The 18,883-nt window shown below is 36.1% G+C and overlaps 4 protein-coding genes across 4 annotated transcripts; 1 reads left to right on the top strand and 3 right to left on the bottom strand.

The window, feature by feature from the left end:
- Positions 1-302: 302 nt before the first annotated feature.
- Positions 303-8,041, bottom strand: LOC103867409 (CTP synthase 1). The gene is made up of 20 exons (XM_009145480.3): positions 4,161-8,041; positions 3,908-4,039; positions 3,748-3,827; positions 3,573-3,659; positions 3,445-3,495; positions 3,241-3,358; positions 3,090-3,146; positions 2,820-2,884; positions 2,660-2,743; positions 2,521-2,571; positions 2,368-2,430; positions 2,167-2,283; positions 2,025-2,087; positions 1,819-1,908; positions 1,695-1,733; positions 1,297-1,610; positions 1,171-1,219; positions 1,022-1,102; positions 845-938; positions 303-753 (listed from the first exon to the last, which is right to left on the bottom strand). Exons 2-20 carry the CDS (start codon positions 4,023-4,025, stop codon positions 509-511), a joined length of 1,866 nt encoding a protein of 621 aa, XP_009143728.1. The 5' UTR covers positions 4,026-4,039; positions 4,161-8,041; the 3' UTR covers positions 303-508.
- A 267-nt stretch (positions 8,042-8,308) lies between these two features.
- LOC103867408 (transcription factor GTE1) lies at positions 8,309-10,755 on the bottom strand. The gene is made up of 9 exons (XM_009145479.3): positions 10,514-10,755; positions 10,067-10,198; positions 9,791-9,997; positions 9,620-9,697; positions 9,320-9,535; positions 9,151-9,249; positions 9,009-9,067; positions 8,772-8,922; positions 8,309-8,684 (listed from the first exon to the last, which is right to left on the bottom strand). Exons 1-9 carry the CDS (start codon positions 10,529-10,531, stop codon positions 8,487-8,489), a joined length of 1,158 nt encoding a protein of 385 aa, XP_009143727.1. The 5' UTR covers positions 10,532-10,755; the 3' UTR covers positions 8,309-8,486.
- A 362-nt stretch (positions 10,756-11,117) lies between these two features.
- LOC103867407 lies at positions 11,118-12,854 on the top strand. The gene has a single exon (XM_009145478.2). The coding sequence runs from the start codon at positions 11,596-11,598 to the stop codon at positions 12,481-12,483; it is 888 nt and encodes a 295-aa protein (XP_009143726.1). The 5' UTR covers positions 11,118-11,595; the 3' UTR covers positions 12,484-12,854.
- LOC103867406 lies at positions 12,694-18,503 on the bottom strand. The gene is made up of 6 exons (XM_009145477.3): positions 14,789-18,503; positions 14,540-14,658; positions 13,915-14,472; positions 13,518-13,806; positions 13,229-13,419; positions 12,694-13,087 (listed from the first exon to the last, which is right to left on the bottom strand). Exons 1-6 carry the CDS (start codon positions 15,488-15,490, stop codon positions 12,964-12,966), a joined length of 1,983 nt encoding a protein of 660 aa, XP_009143725.1. The 5' UTR covers positions 15,491-18,503; the 3' UTR covers positions 12,694-12,963.
- Positions 18,504-18,883: the final 380 nt, after the last annotated feature.

The raw sequence follows: 18,883 nt of genomic DNA, 5'->3' as shown, positions 1-18,883 counted from the left end.
AATAAGTAAAAATGAATGTATACATTAATTCAAAATAAAATAAAATGTGTGAAAACAACCATGTACCTTATAAGTAAAAATGAATGTATACATTAGTTCAAAATAAAATAAAATGATTGTACACATTAATTGTATTTTTGAATGGCTCAAGTTGAATACGTTGCTTTCATAGTTTCAAAGTAGTTCTAGTTGATATATATGTTTGATAGTTGAAATATATGTTTGATCCAAACCATGATATTTGGAAATAGTTTCTCTCCTACTTTTCACCAATTCTTGCTTCTCTTATCCTCAAAGTCAAAGATCATGAAACTTATATGAGTGTTTTGATCTGTTTTTTATTTAACCAACTATTTTAACATATGAATGTAAGTGATGGATCTTACACTTCACAGTTTTACAATTTGTATCCTTAGTATTAAAAATGTTAAAGTTATAGAATAGTTGTCAGAATTATTTTACAAGGTTTATTTAGTTTATTATGCATAGCATTTTACATTTACTTATATCACTCAGAATCAAAATAAGGATTGCCGTTTAGTTTACGTCGGCTGCTCTTTGAAATCTGATGGAGATAGAGGTCATTGTTATGTCTTACACTTTTCTGAGAGGTCTTGTTGGTTCCATTACAAAAACCATTTATTGGATCAACCCTTGTTTCATTGCCAAGTACCACATGTTGGTTGTTGTCTTGTTGAATGGAGACTGGAGTCAGGACTGCATCTAGCTCACCACATGCTGCTGCTATTAGTCCTGGAAACAAGAATTGTAACTGATTCAAAGTTGCTGAAAAGATAAAAATGTTTGGAGCTTTTGCTATATAAATCATAACAAGAACTCTGACCTAAGAACAACGGAGATACTTTCCCGGGTCTTGATTTGAATTCAGGATGGAATTGAGCACCAATGAAAAAAGGGTGGCTTGGTACTTCAACAATCTGTTATATCACCCAACAAAAAAAGAAAGATTCATATAACAAAACCGAGTTTAAATTAGTTTAAACGGTTAGACAAAACCAACCTCTATGCGTTTGCCAGTTTCATCTTTTGCAGCGAACGAGAGACCTGCTTTCTCGAGGCATACAGCCATATCAGGATTCACCTGCATGAAAAGAAGTTAGTTTCTTGTGCATCAAGAAACCTAAATGCGTATTCAAATGTCATTACTACCTCGTATCTATGGCGATGCCTCTCATCAACAAACTCTTTGTTCCCATATCTACAATAACCATAGAGTTAACATAAATAATATTCAAGCATTCACTGAGTGATTCTGGATCGGTGATGGTTTCTTACAGTCTTGCAGATATGCTGTCCTTGACATGGAAGTAAGATCTTCTTGAGCCTAATCTCATTGTTCCTCCCATGTGAGTCGTGGAGCCCTCAGGCATGAAGACTATGCATGGATGTTTGGTTTCAGGTTTAAACTCTGTGCTATTTGCATCAGGCAAGCAGAGAACTGAGCGTGCAAACTCGATGACAGCGACCTGCATCCCAAGACAGATACCTAGGAAAGGGATATTGTTTTCTCTAGCGTATTTGGCTGCAAGAATCTTCCCTTCCACTCCTCTATTACCATACCCTCCAGGGATAATAACTCCATCTGCACCCTGAAGAAGAAACACGCCTCTTGAGGCTTCTCAGAAGTGTATTAAACTACTAACATTTAAAAAAAAAAAAAATGTTAAGCAAACCTTCAGTAACATCCACGCAGCCTTGTATGCGGATGAGTTCTGTCCGAAAGAAACACAGATTATGCTTTAGAGTTTTCAAGAACAAAGCAGAAGCATGAATGAAATTAACCAGATATGTGTGTACCTCTTTCATTGTGGTCTTCTCAAGATCAGGAGATGGAACCAAATCAACTACAAGCTTTTTGCCAAAAGCCACAGAAGCATGCATGAGGGCCTATACAATTTAACCAAAAAGCAATGAGGTTCAGGTAAAGAACTCACTTATTAAACCATACCAATTAAGAGAATAATGTGCCATTGGAGAAAGTGATGACTATGTATAAGTTTTACCTTCGAGACTGATAGATATGCATCTGAGAGGTCTGTATATTTCCCCACCACAGCTATTCTCACCTGTAAAAGTTGACTTGGTGGAATTAGAAAGACACATTGAGGCTATATACTGTGTGATTTATTTGGTAGTGAGACCCACCTGTACATGTAAGTTGTCACTAATTTCCACCATTGAAGCCCATTTTTCTAAAGAAGGTTCTTCAGCTATTCCAGCAAGGTTCAGGACTTTTGAGATTGGTTCATGAGCATTCTGATCCTGTTTCAAGGAGCAAACAGAAGTGTTGCCTTCGATGAGTTTCTTAATAACTTACAAGATAACCTGGTCGTTGAATAATGATACCTTGAGCAACAAGGGAATGTGCCAGATGTTGTGAACATCATGGAGAGATAAGATATTCTGCACCTGAAAATAACAAGCATTGGAAGCTTATTAGAAAAACAAGAAGTCCAGAGATTTCAAGTAAACTAGACAACAAGAGGGAACCCATCATACCGGAACATAGCAAAATCGAGATAGCTTTTCTTTTACATTCTCTTCAAGTACCTACCGGAGAAAAAAAAAAGAGAATTATAAGAGTTTTGATTATGTATAGTAGAACAAGAGGAGATGACACCAAGATGAGCAAGTAAACCTTTGTGCTTCGGCAAGCTATAATATCAGGTGACAAGCCCAGTCCTCGTAGATCTCTAATGCTGTGCTGTGTTGGTTTTGTTTTCTGAAGTAACAAAACAAATTTAAGTTTCTCCAAGACATATAATATATACTTCATTACTGTAAATATATATACATACCTGTTCACCAACAACACTGAGCACAGGCACAAGGGTGACATGGATCAGACAGAAATTCTCAGGTCCTGAACATTGAAGCAATTTCAATTAGATTGATATCTTAAGATTTGTTGTGAAAATCCCCGAACAAAACTCAAACAAACAAGAAAATTGGAGACCGGAACTTGATGCAAATAAAAATGTTGCTTTTTACTGGTGCATCGAGATTTAAGTCAACTTCCAGAATTAAAACAATATCGCAAATGATGTTAGAGAAGGAAATTTTCTTACCTACACTGTATGATAATTGGCTAAGTGCATCAGTGAAAGGCCTAGATTCATTATCTCCTAGGAAACACAAAGATTTCTCTGTTTAGATAAACATAAGAAGCAAACAAAGATATCGAAAATTTTGATGTTGTTCTTTTGGGTTTATTTTTACCTATAGTTCCACCTAATTCGATGATGCAAACATCAGGAGGACCTTCCTTTCCATCTACAGGAATCATGGCAACTCTCTCCACCCATTCTTTTATTGCATCAGTGACGTGAGGAACAATCTAGTTTCATTACCAACCAAAACTCAAAACTCTAGCTTATGGAAAAAATAAAATAAAATAAAATGTTAGAACTTTCTATTGTTTACCTGAACAGTAGTTCCTAAGTAATCTCCTTTCCTCTCTCTATCCATTACTTGCTGTGGCAACAATAGATGTTTTGTGAGTTGTTGCACATAGATCCTAAGTAACAAAAACAGAACATTATGTACTTAACCTGCTGAATCTTTCCAAGAGTGATATTGTTATCTCGGGTTAGTGTGCAACCTAGAAACCTCTCGTAGTTTCCAAGATCAAGATCCACCTTTTGTCCAAGCCCATCAAACAAAGGTCTTTTAAGTCTTTAAATCCAAAATGGTAGAAGAAGACAAACAAGTTGGTTTCTTATTTACCTCACTGCCATCCTCTAAGACAAACACTTCACCATGTTCATAAGGAGATATGGTTCCAGCATCATAGTTAAGATATGGATCTAGAGATGAGTATGAGAAAAGAAGTTGGTTGCTCCGTAAGGAAATATCACTATATTGAACACAATGAAAGAAAGATCACCTATTTTGATACAAGTAACACGAAGACCACATGATTGAAGAAGAACACCAATACTACTCGCTGTGATTCCTTTTCCTAATCCACTCACAACACCTCCTGTTACAAGCACGTACTTCATCTTCTTCCTTTTTCCTGAAACACACAGACAGAGCGGGTGGGTACCAGGACGGGAGAGACAAGAGGAAACAGTATGTGTAACACAGAGGGCTAAAGAGAAAAGCCAGAAGCCTTGAAGCTTTGAGTTTTATCTTACCAAAAGTAAAGAAAAAAATATATTTTAGAGCCCAACAGATTCTATGATGCTATCTCAAAACCAAACATGTACTTGGTTATAAGGGAGAAGGAAAATGAAAGCAATTTATAGGGGAAGATGAAGCAGTGGCAATTTCCCTTGGCTACCTAATTAACTTAGATTTAATTTTTTTTTTAAATATATACTTTTACATTGAACAATAAAAGACTTAGAAAATCTTTTATCAAAAAAAAAGACTCTAAAGATACAATTATTATAAGCCAGATTGTATATTGTTATTTGTGTCCTTGACATTATAATATCTTTTATGTTTATCAGCCATATGTATCTATTCTTAATGGTAGGCATTTATTAAAAATCTAAAGCATTTATAATGATGGTGGATATGAGGAAAATTGTTAACATTGCATGTGTTTAGCTTAGCAGTGTTGCCATTTAACAGGCATATCTTTTTATTGAACATTTAATATTTTTGTGATCTGAAAATTTAAATACCAAAACTAGAGACATAAAGAAAATTCCAAACAAAAAGGAAAGTTCAAAAGAAAGACTAATCAAATATATATATATATATATATATTATAATTATTAAACGTAAATGTAAAGTCAAAAACCATTGTTCAAAATTCTTATTTACTATTGTTGGATTCTAAAAGCAAATGCCACTTTTCAAAAAATGTAAAACTAGTGGCGTTGGACTTTACGTTTTTTTGTGGTATAATAGAGAAAGATCACTATTTTTTCTCTATATTTTATTTTAAAATAGATTAATTATATTATAGAATTAGATTTGCTTCAAAGATTTAATTCTATAGAGTTTTTCTAATATAAAGTAGAATATCGAAGATTGTAACCACTTTACTCTAAAAATATAGTAAAAATATAATATATCTCTATATTTTACTCTATAATAAAGTAATTTAATTATAAAGTTAAACCATTGAAGTATATCTAACTTTATCATAGAATTATTTATTTAAAAGTAAAATATAGTAAAGAAAATAGTATTCTACTGAAGATGGTCTAAGATAGTTTTTGCTAACCACGTATCGATAATTTAGTGATCGTCACTTTTGAAAAGTTAATTCTGTGTGATTGTGAATATGCAGTAATGTTTTGAACCTCATATTAATATTCGAAAAAAGTTTATACGTGGATTGCATCTTTAAAAAAAAATGTAGTCATTCCATAAGTTCATGATTTTTTAGGTTAATAAATATAAAAAGGATATTTTAGGTTAATAAAAATATGTTGTTTACATTTAAACTCCCGCAACGATAAACAAGAATTTCGAACGATGGTTTCACGACGTCATCTTTCTCTAAGATTTACATTTTTTGATTATAATGATTTTAGAAGTATGGAATGTGACAATGCAACCCACAGGCAACGCAGGAGTATGGAATGTGACTTTCTTATCGAGTTCGAAGGTCAGTCCCAACAATGTTACCCTACATGATACATTACTCCACGCGTCGTGTTAACCACAGTTCAACGGTCAAATGTTGCATGTTCTTTTCTTTTGTGGCTCAGCTTGTCCTACGGGTTTTAATCAATGCCCTTTTAAAAGAACACTGTCGACAAAAAAATGGACACACACGTTAATTTGCTGTTTGTAAAAATAAGAAATTTTTATATATATTTTTTAATTAAGAAGTTTGATAACATATTTTGCTTTATACGATAAGAGATTTTATTCTGAAATACTTGTTTGTTATGAGATGTTACCATACTATATGATGTGTTTACATTTATATATACTTACTTTTAGTGCTTTCTTTCTTCTATAATAAAACTTTGATCTAGTACATTTTTGAACACCAATCTTATCTATTTTAATGTGTGAAAAATCATGTCCATTTCATCTAATGGTAGTACGTGACGTCGCGCCGTATGGATTAGTTATTATTGTCGCTGTTAAAGTATGGCTGATTAAACTTAAAATATGTAAGAAGTATAACCATATTTTTATAACTAAAAATGTGGTCTTGATTCCAAAAAGAAATGTGATCTTCAGGCGGAGATCTGAATAATAAATATCTTATGGTAGGTCAAGGTCAAGTCTTCTAATCTACATATGTTTTACTATAAAGTACAAACTCATTCTTGGTAAAACACTTTATTTCAAACATTTGTCTATAATTCAGTGTGATATTATTATAGGTGTTACTGAAAAATAAACATGTTTTCTCAATATTAGTATTTTTATTTCATAGTAACAAACGTTATGGAAAAACAAACACCAACAACATTTTAATTCAATGGATCTTTTTAGTTTCAACTGGTATAGTGAAAATTATACCAATGATATTGATATGAGTCTGCGTCTCACTATATCCACTAATCCACAGCATTTAACATGGCGGATTGTGCATTTACAAAGAGATTAAGAACTAACGAATATGAAACCTTTTAATCAATCAAAAGGTATATATAAATGCGCACAGGCAGAGATTAAGAGATGTACTTTATTGGATATGGTGGAGGTTGGTGTCAGTTATTGGCAGTTGGACCACGTCACTGACACGTGGTACATTGTCATTTTCAACTGTTTTACGTTGAGGAAGTTGTGGGTCCCATCCTTCTGCTGACCAACTGACACTCGACTGTTATAAGCTTTTTCTCGTACGGCTATTGGTCCTACCTATGACTCACCACAACTCTCTCTGGACAAATCTTCTTGTTTATGTATTTTATCACCTGCCTACACTATGAAGAAAGAGTCAAATTAATCTCAATAAGGACATCTCTCCTAGCATATCATCTTCATCATCATATAATAAACTATATAACAAAAAGTTAGTGTTTTAATAGGCTGAAATCTGCAAAAGACATATGGGCTCACGTAGTAACTGTCATAAGAAATACATTTTTTTGTCAACTGTCAGAAGATATCCACATGATTATAGAAACATGATTGTTTTCATTTTAGTTAGTTAATGTAATACGTGGCCGATTCCTTCATAAATTATTCACTAATAATGTCTAACAAAGCCGTGTTAATGTCGTGTTGATGAATGATTTATTTGCTTCGCCACATGAGAATCTTTTGTAGGGTGAGAGAATATTTGATGTGTTTTACACTTTTACTACGGTTGGCACGCGCAAAAGGTTTCTTTTGAGATTTTATTTTTCCTTTTGTACATCAATTAGATTGAGTACTATCTTTTCTCTTCTTTTTGTCAAAGGATTGAAAACAAACCAAGCTTACTCCAATTAATATTTTCTGCCATTAAATTGTAGACCTCTCTTCATACTGTTATGCTTATCTACTTGTCTTTCACACCATTAGTATTTATGTCATGTGTTGTCTAGAGGATATACGTAATGCGACGAAATTAGAGTCTCATAAATGTTTGGAACAACATAAAAACGTAACTAATTGTGTAAAGTCACTACACCAAAACTGTAAAGGGCTATGGTTTTGCAGCTACAAAATAATTTAAAACTAAAAGTGACTATTATATGGGGTTTCTCCTAGTTAACTAACTATAAGCTATACTTAAATCTGTAGTATTTCGAAGAAAATGAACCATAGACAAATTATGAAATCAAACCATAAATAGTATCGTAGTTAAATCGTGAAAAGAAAAAAAATAATCATGTTTGAATATTGATATCCACACCACACATCCAAGCTACAAAATATATTGTGGCTATATATACTACCTAAATAGCCACGGAATATTGTTTGTAGTGTCCGGGGCTTTCAAGGTTTGGGACAATGTGTAGGAAGTGGGTTTTCCTCGACCGACACCTGTTAAGGTGGTGGTGGGAGAGAATGATAATTGACAAAACTAAAATCAGAAAGTCACTTGGACTTGGTCTGAAACCACTAAACTTGACGTCCCTTATTCTCCTCCTCCATAAGTGCTGGAAAGTGGGTTTCCTTCAGTCTCCATACGTGATAAATTGATAATGATTTATTTGTCAGTAAACACAAATGCACATAAAACATAATTTGAATCTCTGTGAAGCTAAGAAAAGAACCACATCTTTCTAAGAATGTAGATATCATCAGAGGTTAATTAAAGAGTGTAAGATCAAATTCAAAACGCTTAGCCTATGTACTTGTTACCACCTTGGGAATCAAGAATGAAAAAGGAAGAAAACTAGATTATGGTCATGAGATTGTAATAGAGATGTTATTCAACTTTCCTTTTTTTATATTTGTTAAAAATGCTATAGATTTTTTGAAACCCCGATGCGCAATGGAACTAGGAAGTCTCTAATTCAGATTGATGTTCACCAGTTTCATCTGCGGGATTAACTTAACACACATAGATTAGAGAGAGAGAGAGAGAGAAGAAAAAAAAAGAAAGAGATTCAAGCCTTCTTGGCTTTTTTAACTTTATTAGCTTTAATAGCTTCAGTGATCTCTCTCCTTCTTTTCGCAGCGGTCTTGTTCATCTCTCCACCATTATTGTTGTTTCGTGCGTTTGTTCCTCCTCCTCCAGAGCTTTTGTTAGCTGCTTTCAGTGCTTCTTGCACAAACACCTTCAGCCTCCACAAAGTAACATCACTCTGTTCACACAAAAACAAAACAAAAAACCGTTATAACCATTTTCACGCAACAAAGAAACTGAAATCAATGAATGTTTTGGTGTTTACCTGAAGATCAATGTCAAGCTCCACTTCTGGTGCTCCAGCCGGGAAATGCGGGTTCCCCTCTGAAACCATTTTCAGCGCCTTGGACAGATCCTCAGGAGAGAGACGACCCAAAGCTGCAGAAAGTCCTTTCTTCTCTTGAGTGGAGAGCTTTCTGTTCATTTCAGAAATCAAAACGAAAATAAGAAGCAAGAACATTCATTAAGGGTTCAATGATTAACAGAAGAGATTAGTTAAAACCTGCACTTCTGAACCACTATCTCCCTAAGTTTCTCAAGCTCCTGATCAATCTCATACAGCTAAAGACACAAGCAAAAGACTCATCAATGCCCTGAAACAGATAAACAACTTTTATAAACGAAAGGGTCTTGCATTTGCTTACTTCGTTGCTTAAATCTCTAGCCTTCTCTGCTTGAGCAGCCTCAACAGCAAGCTGCTTACTCGCACGATCCTGAGCCTCTTCCTCTGCTTGTTTCTTTTCCTGTTTCATAACAAAAGCAGTTAAACACAGTCACTCACATTACAAAGACAAGAATAATTAGAAAATGTACCTCTTCGACGAGTTTAGGCATAATGGTAAGCCATTTCTCCTCAAACTTCTCCAAGAGAGATTCAGCCATCACATAGACATCATGCTTCTCTTCGTTATATCTCATCGCGTTCTTGAAAACTAGCCTGACATCAGCATATATCTCCCGGACATTGCTATACTCAGAACCCTCCATTTTGGTTCTAATAGTTCCCAAATCCATTGGCTTCTCTATAACCTGAAATATAAAGAAAGATTTTATCAAAAAAAGAAAAAAAAAACACTCATTACACGAAGTTCCAAGGAAGGTTTGAATCGTAACCTTGTGATAATCATCGAGTCCTAGCCCTTCAACATCAACAGGTTCCAGAAACGGCCACGCCCATTTTTGTTGAGCAATCTAAGAGGTGTATAAGAAGACGAAAGGTTCAAATAGAGCAATCCAAGATCCAAGCTTCAAAGTTTCATCATTATCTTTTTTTTTTATGCTTACCTGACGAATAATGGTTGCAAACTGACGCATAAGTTCAGGGCTGGAAACATGTTTGCCTCTTGTTTTCTCTTTGCCAGCGGAGCTACACTTGGAGGGTTGAGATATAGCAACTTTTTTCCCGCCGGAGTTACTCTTGGAAGTGTTGGTTTGACCTGCTCCGTCTTTGGTGGAGTAAAAATGTTCAACCTCCACTACTTTTTGCTCAAGCTGCACTTCCAATGTAGAGACGTAAGAGACTTACAAGTAATGACGATGCAAAGTGAAAGCGATTGTTACCTGATTCACTCTCTCGGTTATAACATCTACACAAGTCCCATAATCCTCAAGCTTACTCTCCTCATCTCCGTTGAGAACTTCGAGCTCTGAGTTCTCGACGACATCGCAGTTAGGGACAAGCACAGGTTCCTCCTAAACAATGACAGCACAACCTTCAGAACAAGCTTTTCTTTCTTGTTACTTTTTTTTAGCCTTTTAAGTAAAAATAATAACACGAAAGGATTAAAGCTTGTTCCCTAATCCACCAACTCCAGCCTCCAGACCAAACATGAATTGCATCTCTTTACAATCATTCTCACTAAAATTGAGTAAAGGTGGAGACTTTCTGATTACCCTTTAATCTAAATTAAGGTGGTTTCTCAAAAGAACACAACTTGAAACCAAAGGTAAATCAAATTCAATCCTTTAACAGAGTCTGTAGCTATATAAGGAAGTAAGAGTATGTACCTTGACGTTTACGGACATTGGAGAAGCGTGGTACTGACTCGCGAGCTTTTCGACGGACCAGGAGACACAGGAAGGAAGGACGAAGAAGAGAAGGTCAGCTTACCCTTTTTTTTTTTTTTTTTGCTCTTTTCCCGGTTTAGGGTTTGGAACAAAAAGGCTTTTCGAATCTGGGCTTATGTGTTCGGCCCATTAATGATTTTACCTTTTTTTTTATTTTCAATAACATTCCAAAATTAAATATTTTAAAACTAGAAAATATAGGTCTATTTTTTATGAAATTAAATAAAAACTGATTATGCAGATGTTAAACGTGTATGGCATGTATTAATATGTATAGTTTACTTGTTGAACAAATAAAAATGATGGTTTTGGTCGATTCTTAGGAACCCCATATAGTATATGCTTCTTTTTTTAAGAATAGGTAAAAGCTATGAAAACCGAGAAAAACTAGTTTCCCTAACTTAAAGAAAACTTTTCGAAAATCTTGAATGGTCAATAAAATGGCTTTTAGAAAGGAAAAAAGAAAACAAAATCTATAGCATTTTTACTTTGACAACATTTGTTTCTTGTTCTTGCCAAGAGTAAACTTCCAATGATCCAACAACAACAACAACAAAAAAAAAAATTGTATTTATTTCTAAAATCAGTTTCTAATATTTTTGTCAAGATTCAAAATCATTTGATTATACTCATCCATTTTCTAATATTTTTTGGCAATATTCAGAATTAGTTGCTAAAAAAAAAGAGGCAATATTCAGAATTCATTTGATTATCCTCGTGACCTCATCATGTACCTCATCATTCACATACACTGCTCAGAAAAAGCCAATGGTCATATATTATCATGCATCTTCTTGATTTTTTTTATAAATTCAAATATTATCATTCACCACCTTCACACCGCCAACACCCCTACATGTTAGTCACCACTTCTCCACGCCGCCATAGACGTGCTTTCCACTTCTTCCCCGTTTTATATATATATCCTATGAATTCTACGTTTCTAATCCAACCCTAAGCATCTCACCTCTTACTTTTCATTCACCTTTGTTAGTATATTACCTTAGATTACTAAGTTTATTATGTCTCCTCCAGCGTTGATTGTGTTAGAAGATGGTCTAACCAACAAATGGAGCAACGACGAGTGGCAGCGTCTCAGCGTTTTCCCCGGAGAAAACCCTAACCCTACTTTCAATTTCTTAGTGAAGAACCAGCTGACAGTTTCACCGGTTCTCTCCCGCCCATCTGTGAAAGATGAAAGCTTCAGAATGGTCTTACCTCTGGCTATGTCTCCGCCAAGAGACAACGCCGTGCCGCTTCCTGTTCTTCCCGAGCCGATGATGAAGCCACGTAAGAAGCTTGGCACCCAAGAATCCATGCTTTCTGTTGGAAAAGCTAGGTATCCCGTAAAAAAATTTATCCATGAAGATGAAGAAGAGTTCAAATGCAACGCCTTCTGTTTATCCCTCCCTGGATTTATGAAGCAAAAACATGTGAGGTCACCGAAAAGCAGCGATGATTCTTCTGTAAAGAAGAAGAAGATGACCAAAGCGTCATCGTTTTCAAACTCCACAATCTCCCTAGGTGACTCGTTTGAGAAATTCGAATGTGGCTCATGGGCTTCAACAACAACGGCTCTAGCCCGAGAAAACAACCGGTTGTACTTTGATCTACCAGTGGAGATGATCAAGTGTGGCCGTGGAAGCGGTGGAGATGTCCAAGAACCAATGAGTTTGGGTTTCTTCTTCGACAAGGAACGAGAAAGTTTACCTTTGAGAAGTGTTCTAAAGACTTCTCGGTCGGAAAGGCAACAAAGGGGTTGTTCGGCTGAGACATCACCGCATCGCCGTGTCAGGTTTTCAACCACGACCTCGGTTTCATGCCCGACTTCACCGCGGTCGTGTATCACCCCACGCTTGCTTAAAGCTAGAGATGACTTCAACACGTTCTTAGCAGCACAGAACGCGTGAAGAACTTAAGAAAACATAGCACTATAATAAGACTTACTATAATATATGTTCGTATCTACAAGTAACCGGTATGTATATAACAATGATGAAGGATTACGATATTGATCCTCCACATGTATCACCTTTGATCCGAATATTAAGCTTTCTTTTTGGTACTAATTTTCCCATCATTGTTTTTATATTGGTACATAATTAATAAAACGTATAATATAAACGGTAAATACTAAACCTTTCAACATCGTACAAACTTGATGGAAGGAAAGTAAAAAGGTATATGTGTCTTTACAAGAAGAAGAAAACTTCAACGTCAAGAAAAGAGTTGATATGAATCTCTGAGGCAGATCCGAAATGCAAACGCCCTCCAGTCAAACGTAAAAGCAAACAAAGGAAGAAAAAAGGGTGGGTTATACAACAAACAAACGTGTGTAAGGTTAAGGTGAAGTATTGTTAGCGTTTTGAACCGTTGGTTTCATTAGTTGTTTAGGTGCTTGAATCGAAGAAGACGCGAACAACGTCTAGAATCTTAGCACGACAAATAGGGCATTTCCCGCCATTACATTGTAGCTCGTTTGCGCATCTTAGGCATGTGCACATGTGTCCGCACCTAACCGCAACAAATTTGTAGGAACGTATAAACAAAGTAAAAAAAAAAAACTAGTACCAAATTTTTTATCAAAAACCCTGAAAAAGACAAAACTGAAATGTTTTTTTTTTTAATAGCCAAAGGATTAGGTGAGTTGGTTACCTGTATAGAAGTGTTTCAACTTGCGATGCGTTACAAACGCAGCATTTGCGTTTCAGGGGATTTTCGCGGTGAACTGACTTTTGAAGGGTAGCGTTTACGTCCAAACACGTTTTGACAGAGTCACGTAGCTCCGACATATCTAGCTGGAGCTGTAAGATCTGTGATCTCAACTCGCTTATAATCTCCATCTCCTGAAACATTTTTGGTGACATAAAAAAATGTCAGATCTCATCAAAATTAATTGCTGTTTTTCATTTTTGTGACATGTCAACAAGAAAGCAAGACTCACAGTGGATTGAGGAGTGTGCAGTGGTGATAAGTCAGGTGTGGAAGAAACTCCTATGTCCTGAGAACTCCATGATCCTGCCGGTGATGGGGCAAATAACTGCGATGACGTGTGGCTCAAGTCATCTCTGACTTCTTCGTCGTCTTCATCTTCTCCTTGGCCTATGTCACATTCTTGTTCCTCTTTACCAGCTTCCTCAATTCTCTGAACCGGATGTGTCTGAACACGGGACATCATGAGCTTGTCGATCTTCTCTCGCAATTCGCTCTGGAGGAAATCAGAAACTGTTCTTCTGTATGGTCAATAGAACGGATGTTAGGTTATAAAAAGATGTTTTGAATTAAGAAATATGATGTTACAAAAAAATAAAGAAATATGAATTCTTTTCATTTTGTTTTACCTCTCAAGGAGTCTGCATATATCGTCTTTGTCAGATCGAGTGTTCATCACTTCCAAGTAGCGCGATTTCCTCAGATCTTCCCAGTAAGTCCGAGGCCGAGATATTTCAGTAAACCAGTCGTTGCTCGTTTCTCCATAATAAGATTGTTCATCCTCATACTCTTCTTGATATTCCCATACAAACGACGTTTCTTGCGACTCAAGGAACGGTGTTTCATGAGTTCCATTTTTACGGCTTTCCACAATGTTCGCCATTTCCTTCTCCGGTGTACGCGGTTCTTGAAGAGTTACGATGGTGTGGGGGCTTGTGTTATCAATTTTTCTTTTCAAAGCTTCTTGCAGCTGACGGTAACTCATCTTTGGTTCGGTTTCTTTCTTGCGTGAGTTTGCTTCCTCTATCTTGTGGTTTCGATGGCTAAACCGCTCTGCGGAAGACGTTTCTAGAAGAATAGTAGTGTCTTTTGGCTTCATGCTCTCGGTACTTCTCTCTGTTTCTAAGGTAGTTTCTTGTCTCTTCTTCCGTTCTGCTTCAGAAGTGGCGTTTGCCCCGAATCTTTCCCTATTTAACGATGTAAAGATTGAGAGCTGAACTTGTAAAAAGAGAATAGAAAGGTTCTTGATCTCACCTTAGGTTAAGAACTGTAGAACCAAATTCAAAGCGACTCAGATCAGGTGTTTCTGCGCTAGAAAGATGACGGTCTTGAATCAATAAGCCGCGTTTGAGAGTCCTTAGCCGCAACATTGACTGTGTTATCAAGAAAAAGCGAGAGAGTTTAAACTCCGAAAATGGGTTTATTTTGTAACTTAAGAAAGTTATGAGCTATATTTGTAAACATGTGGAAGTATAGGGTGGTTTCTCAAAAATGCAAGTGTACCTGGAGACGACCGCGTTGAGAAAACTTAGAAACTGCGTTGCGTCCAGCAAGCGACTCCAGTTCGCGATGACGGTCGCGTTCCAAACGCATAAGCAAATCGGAGAACGCTTGCCGTCCTCGTAGACGCGGCGAGCAAGTAACCGCCCGAAAACTACTTTTCTCCTGCTTCGGCGTTTTAATGTTCAGCACGTCGGCGGCACGAACATTATCTCCGGCGGTTAGCTTCAGTTTCCGGATAATCTCAGCGACTCTGCCCCATTTGCTCTCTCCGGACTCAGGAACCGTACCGAGAGCACCGGATTCAACCTCCACCGTTGGATCATTATTCTTAGACACGTTCTCTGATTCAGACTCTCCGTCGGTAGATGGAGCCGAAAGGTTGGTTTCTTCTTGAATCGGCGATGAGTTTCCGGTGCTAGATCGGTTCAGCCTCGCCTCCCATATCTGCACAAGAGAAGAAGCTCCTCCACGTTTGTCGTTTCTCTTCGTGCTGTCGGAAAAGTTATTTCCTTTGCCGGTACGTGGTTTCTCCGGCGACCCAAGACGGCTTTTGTTCTTCTTTTTGAAAACGGCGTCGTGGTTGTTCTGCCTTTGGTTGCGGTCTCTGAGGATGATGCATCCGAAGTTAGATCGCAAAGAGGCGATCTCTAACTGAGAAGACGCCATTTCGTTAACGATCAAGAAGAGGAAGACAAACAACATAAAGACTCATCTTTGATCGGATCTCGATCTTGTGAATATGTTTGTCTCTCTCCAAAAGGGGAAAGAAGAAGAAGAAAAAAAGGAAGAAAAGTTCGTTTTTTTGTAACTAACTGAAGATACTAATTTTTGGTGTTAAGACAAAGGTAACGATGAAGAAACAGAAATTCAGTGCAACTGTGTGTTTGTTTTATCTATTTTTAGAAGGTTTTGATATAACGACGACCAGTAAAAAGAACAGAACTGCGAGTCCTTGAACTGTTTTGTGTTTCATCCTCTAAACTTGGAAACGTGTCGGAGAAAAAGGAAAGAATACAAAACAGAGTGTAAAAGTTAAGGAAAGACAGATTCGAGATGAAGACAAGTAGTTAAGTTGAGTGTCTCGAGGAAGCTTCTAAAATAAGGCGTTGGGAATGCAGAAAGCGTTCACTTGGGGGAATTAAAAATGTAATCTTTTGAAAGTTTATTAGCGTTGGAATTTATGAAGGCGTGGAGGGCCCTAAAGCGGAGAGTCCAAAGGAGCCGTTGGCAATTGGGGACCATTGACTAGATTTTTAACATTTGGATCAACTCTTGATTTATTTTCATTAAACTGTTTTTAAAAACCTGCATAATTTTCTAGATCAAGATTCAGAGATTTTTTGCGCCAAAAATAATGTATAGTGTTTGCTAAATCAAAAATGTTCTACTGTGACATAAAACTATGATTCATCGACATATAATTAAATTACCAAAGCAGAGTCTGAAACCTACGGTAACAGAAAGATATAAATTCATATTCTATAGTATTAAGTTTTCCTTTCCTCGGTCCTATATGAGTTCGTTAACTAAGAATTCAATTTGTCGTAAAATATGGTTGAGATCAACAATCTTTTCATGGTTTCCTCTTTAATGAGTTACACGAAAGGCGGGAGCTGAGTCAAACCAAACCAACTAACTAACCAAAAATTGAATATTAATTGTTCTTCCAAGACAATGGATAGTATATGTTTGGGTACACAATCGTGTTCTTAAACTATTGTAGGATAAATGGGAGATCCGTGATGTTCTTCTACAAGGTGGGCTCAATGCTAGTGAGCAACATGAACTTTCCAAAGTATGGTTAGGGGATCATGGACTATAGTGTGGTTATCTGAAGACGTCCTGAGAATCCAAGTCGGAAGAGTCAGAAAACATAAAATATGAAATAGTTCATTTTTGAGCTGGGCCAAACAAGTAGAATAATTTAATATGTCGCTTGGTGAGTTAGGTATCAATCTAATATGTCGTTTGTTTTAGTGACAAAAAAAAAAAAAAAGGAACACTGTTCTTCAGAGAGCTCTAAAATGCTTTCAAGAGAATGGATAAATATCATGAACTGACCAAATGACTGAATTAATGTCGATGAAGAAACGAGCAACAGACTTGAAGATGGATGAACTTATCACGAGGGTGGAAAATGCCCAAAATAATGGAAAAAAAATTGTGATTAATTTTAATATGCACATTAAAGAGGGTAAAAATACATATACTTAACATCTGACATAAAGGCTATCTCAACAAAATAAAAGAAATTGATAGGTTTGCACCGCATAGATCAATTTCAAATTTATGATAGTTATGACCGTCATGTGAAAATACAAATATTCAACAGTGATCTATGTTAGACTAACAATTTAATTAGTAGTATATGAAAAGATGTACCTGTGGATGTACATAGATCAAGAAATGCCGTTGGACCAGTGATTGGCGAATTCACTATATCCTGAAACGAATTCATCGATTGGCGAAAAGTTACACATAAGTTTTAGTGGACATTGTGCAATTTTTACCAAATAGTAATTCTTTAGAGGGCATTCCAAACATGCGTCCCAACGACCAACGTATACCAACAAGTGGAGTTAATGTTTTTTATCATGCTCTCTTTAGTGTGTGATGATGTGAAATATTTTTATCTGAATTACTGACTAAATATTGAAATGTGACGGTAGCCTACAATATATCAGAGAAGTTTCATGCACCAACACCATAACCACCATCAGACGAGATGCCATTGCTCTCGTCAAGGTTTACTTAAGTGAATGCATAGGGCTACCGACACACTATTTTCATTCACCTTGAAATGCCAAAGATCTCTTATTCATTAGCCACACGACATCGCAATTTTTTTTTAAAGATTTAAAATATATTCAATAAATACAATTTGAAATTTTTTGACATCCAATTTATAAAATCAAGTGGCAGTTGAGGTTGAATTGTTCTAGGAAAAAATCCGCTTCAACCAAATCTGATATATATGAGAAAAGAGAACACCACTACTTTTCGCTTCTTTGGCAAGAGAATACACACATATTCTTGGATCTGCAAAAATATATGAGATGCAAAATCCCAAAAAAACTATCTCGTAAAAGGTGAAATGAAACTAACTCAAAATCAAACGTTGAGGATTTGTAATTATGTTCACCAAGTCTGAGAAATCTATCTCTACTTGTATCGTAGTGATATGTAAATTTTGTAATTAATTAGGACATTGTCTATAGAAATTCTTCTCTCTTTGCATGGAGAGTTGAAAGATTTTTGCGACAACTTTGTTATCCAATACATTCCACTTCCATCTGATTTATATAGGTCCACGCTGGTCTACTAAATGTACCATAATTGACCGACCCATTAAACATTAATTTGGTAAGTTGGGATACGGGATTCCATGGGAACAAAATACAATTGTATTAGTGAACAGAATAAATATTTAGTTTAATACAGTATAGTATTTACTATATAGTAAACTCTTCATCTTATTGTGAAACTGATTTTTTACCTAATTTAGGAGAGTATACTCGGGAAGATCAAACAAATCTTTTGACAAGTGATATAAAAGTGTCCAAATAGGAACATGACACTGATAAATCTTGTCATGGAATTTGGATGAGACTCTTTGTCCTTTGTGGCTAATTTTCCGTAAATAATTTGTTCTCGTTCTCCTTTTTCTTCGCCCCTTTTCCTTTTCTTTTGTTTGAATTTTCTTGTTAGCTGATTAGAATCTCGTATGAGATGAAAAAACAAAAAAAATGATCGTCGGCTTGTGTTTGTCTCGGAACCTCCAAATCAAATGGTCAAAGTCGATAGCTATCTGTTCACCTATAATAATAAGCTCTCTCAGTGATGTAAATTATAATTAATATTTTCAAGAAGTATATAATATTATTTAACCAAAAAAGAAGACGATGAATTTAGTATCGAATGGAGAAACAACCGCAGTGAGAGAGCATAGAGAGAGAAAGCAGAGAGAGAAAGCAGATCTGGTTTTGGGTCCGGCGTACGGCCGGCGCGTGAGCGTTCGTGCCGTCGCCGGAGCCCATTTTCTTTAGGTTAAAATCGTTTCCCGACTTCCTTTTCACCTCCTCTTCCTATTCATTT

This window comes from Brassica rapa, chromosome A05 (assembly GCF_000309985.2).
Source record: "Brassica rapa cultivar Chiifu-401-42 chromosome A05, CAAS_Brap_v3.01, whole genome shotgun sequence".
In the NCBI taxonomy this organism is placed as follows: domain Eukaryota; kingdom Viridiplantae; phylum Streptophyta; class Magnoliopsida; order Brassicales; family Brassicaceae; genus Brassica; species Brassica rapa.
Note: the sequence above shows the minus strand (reverse complement) of the source record. Positions and strands in the feature narration are given on the sequence as shown.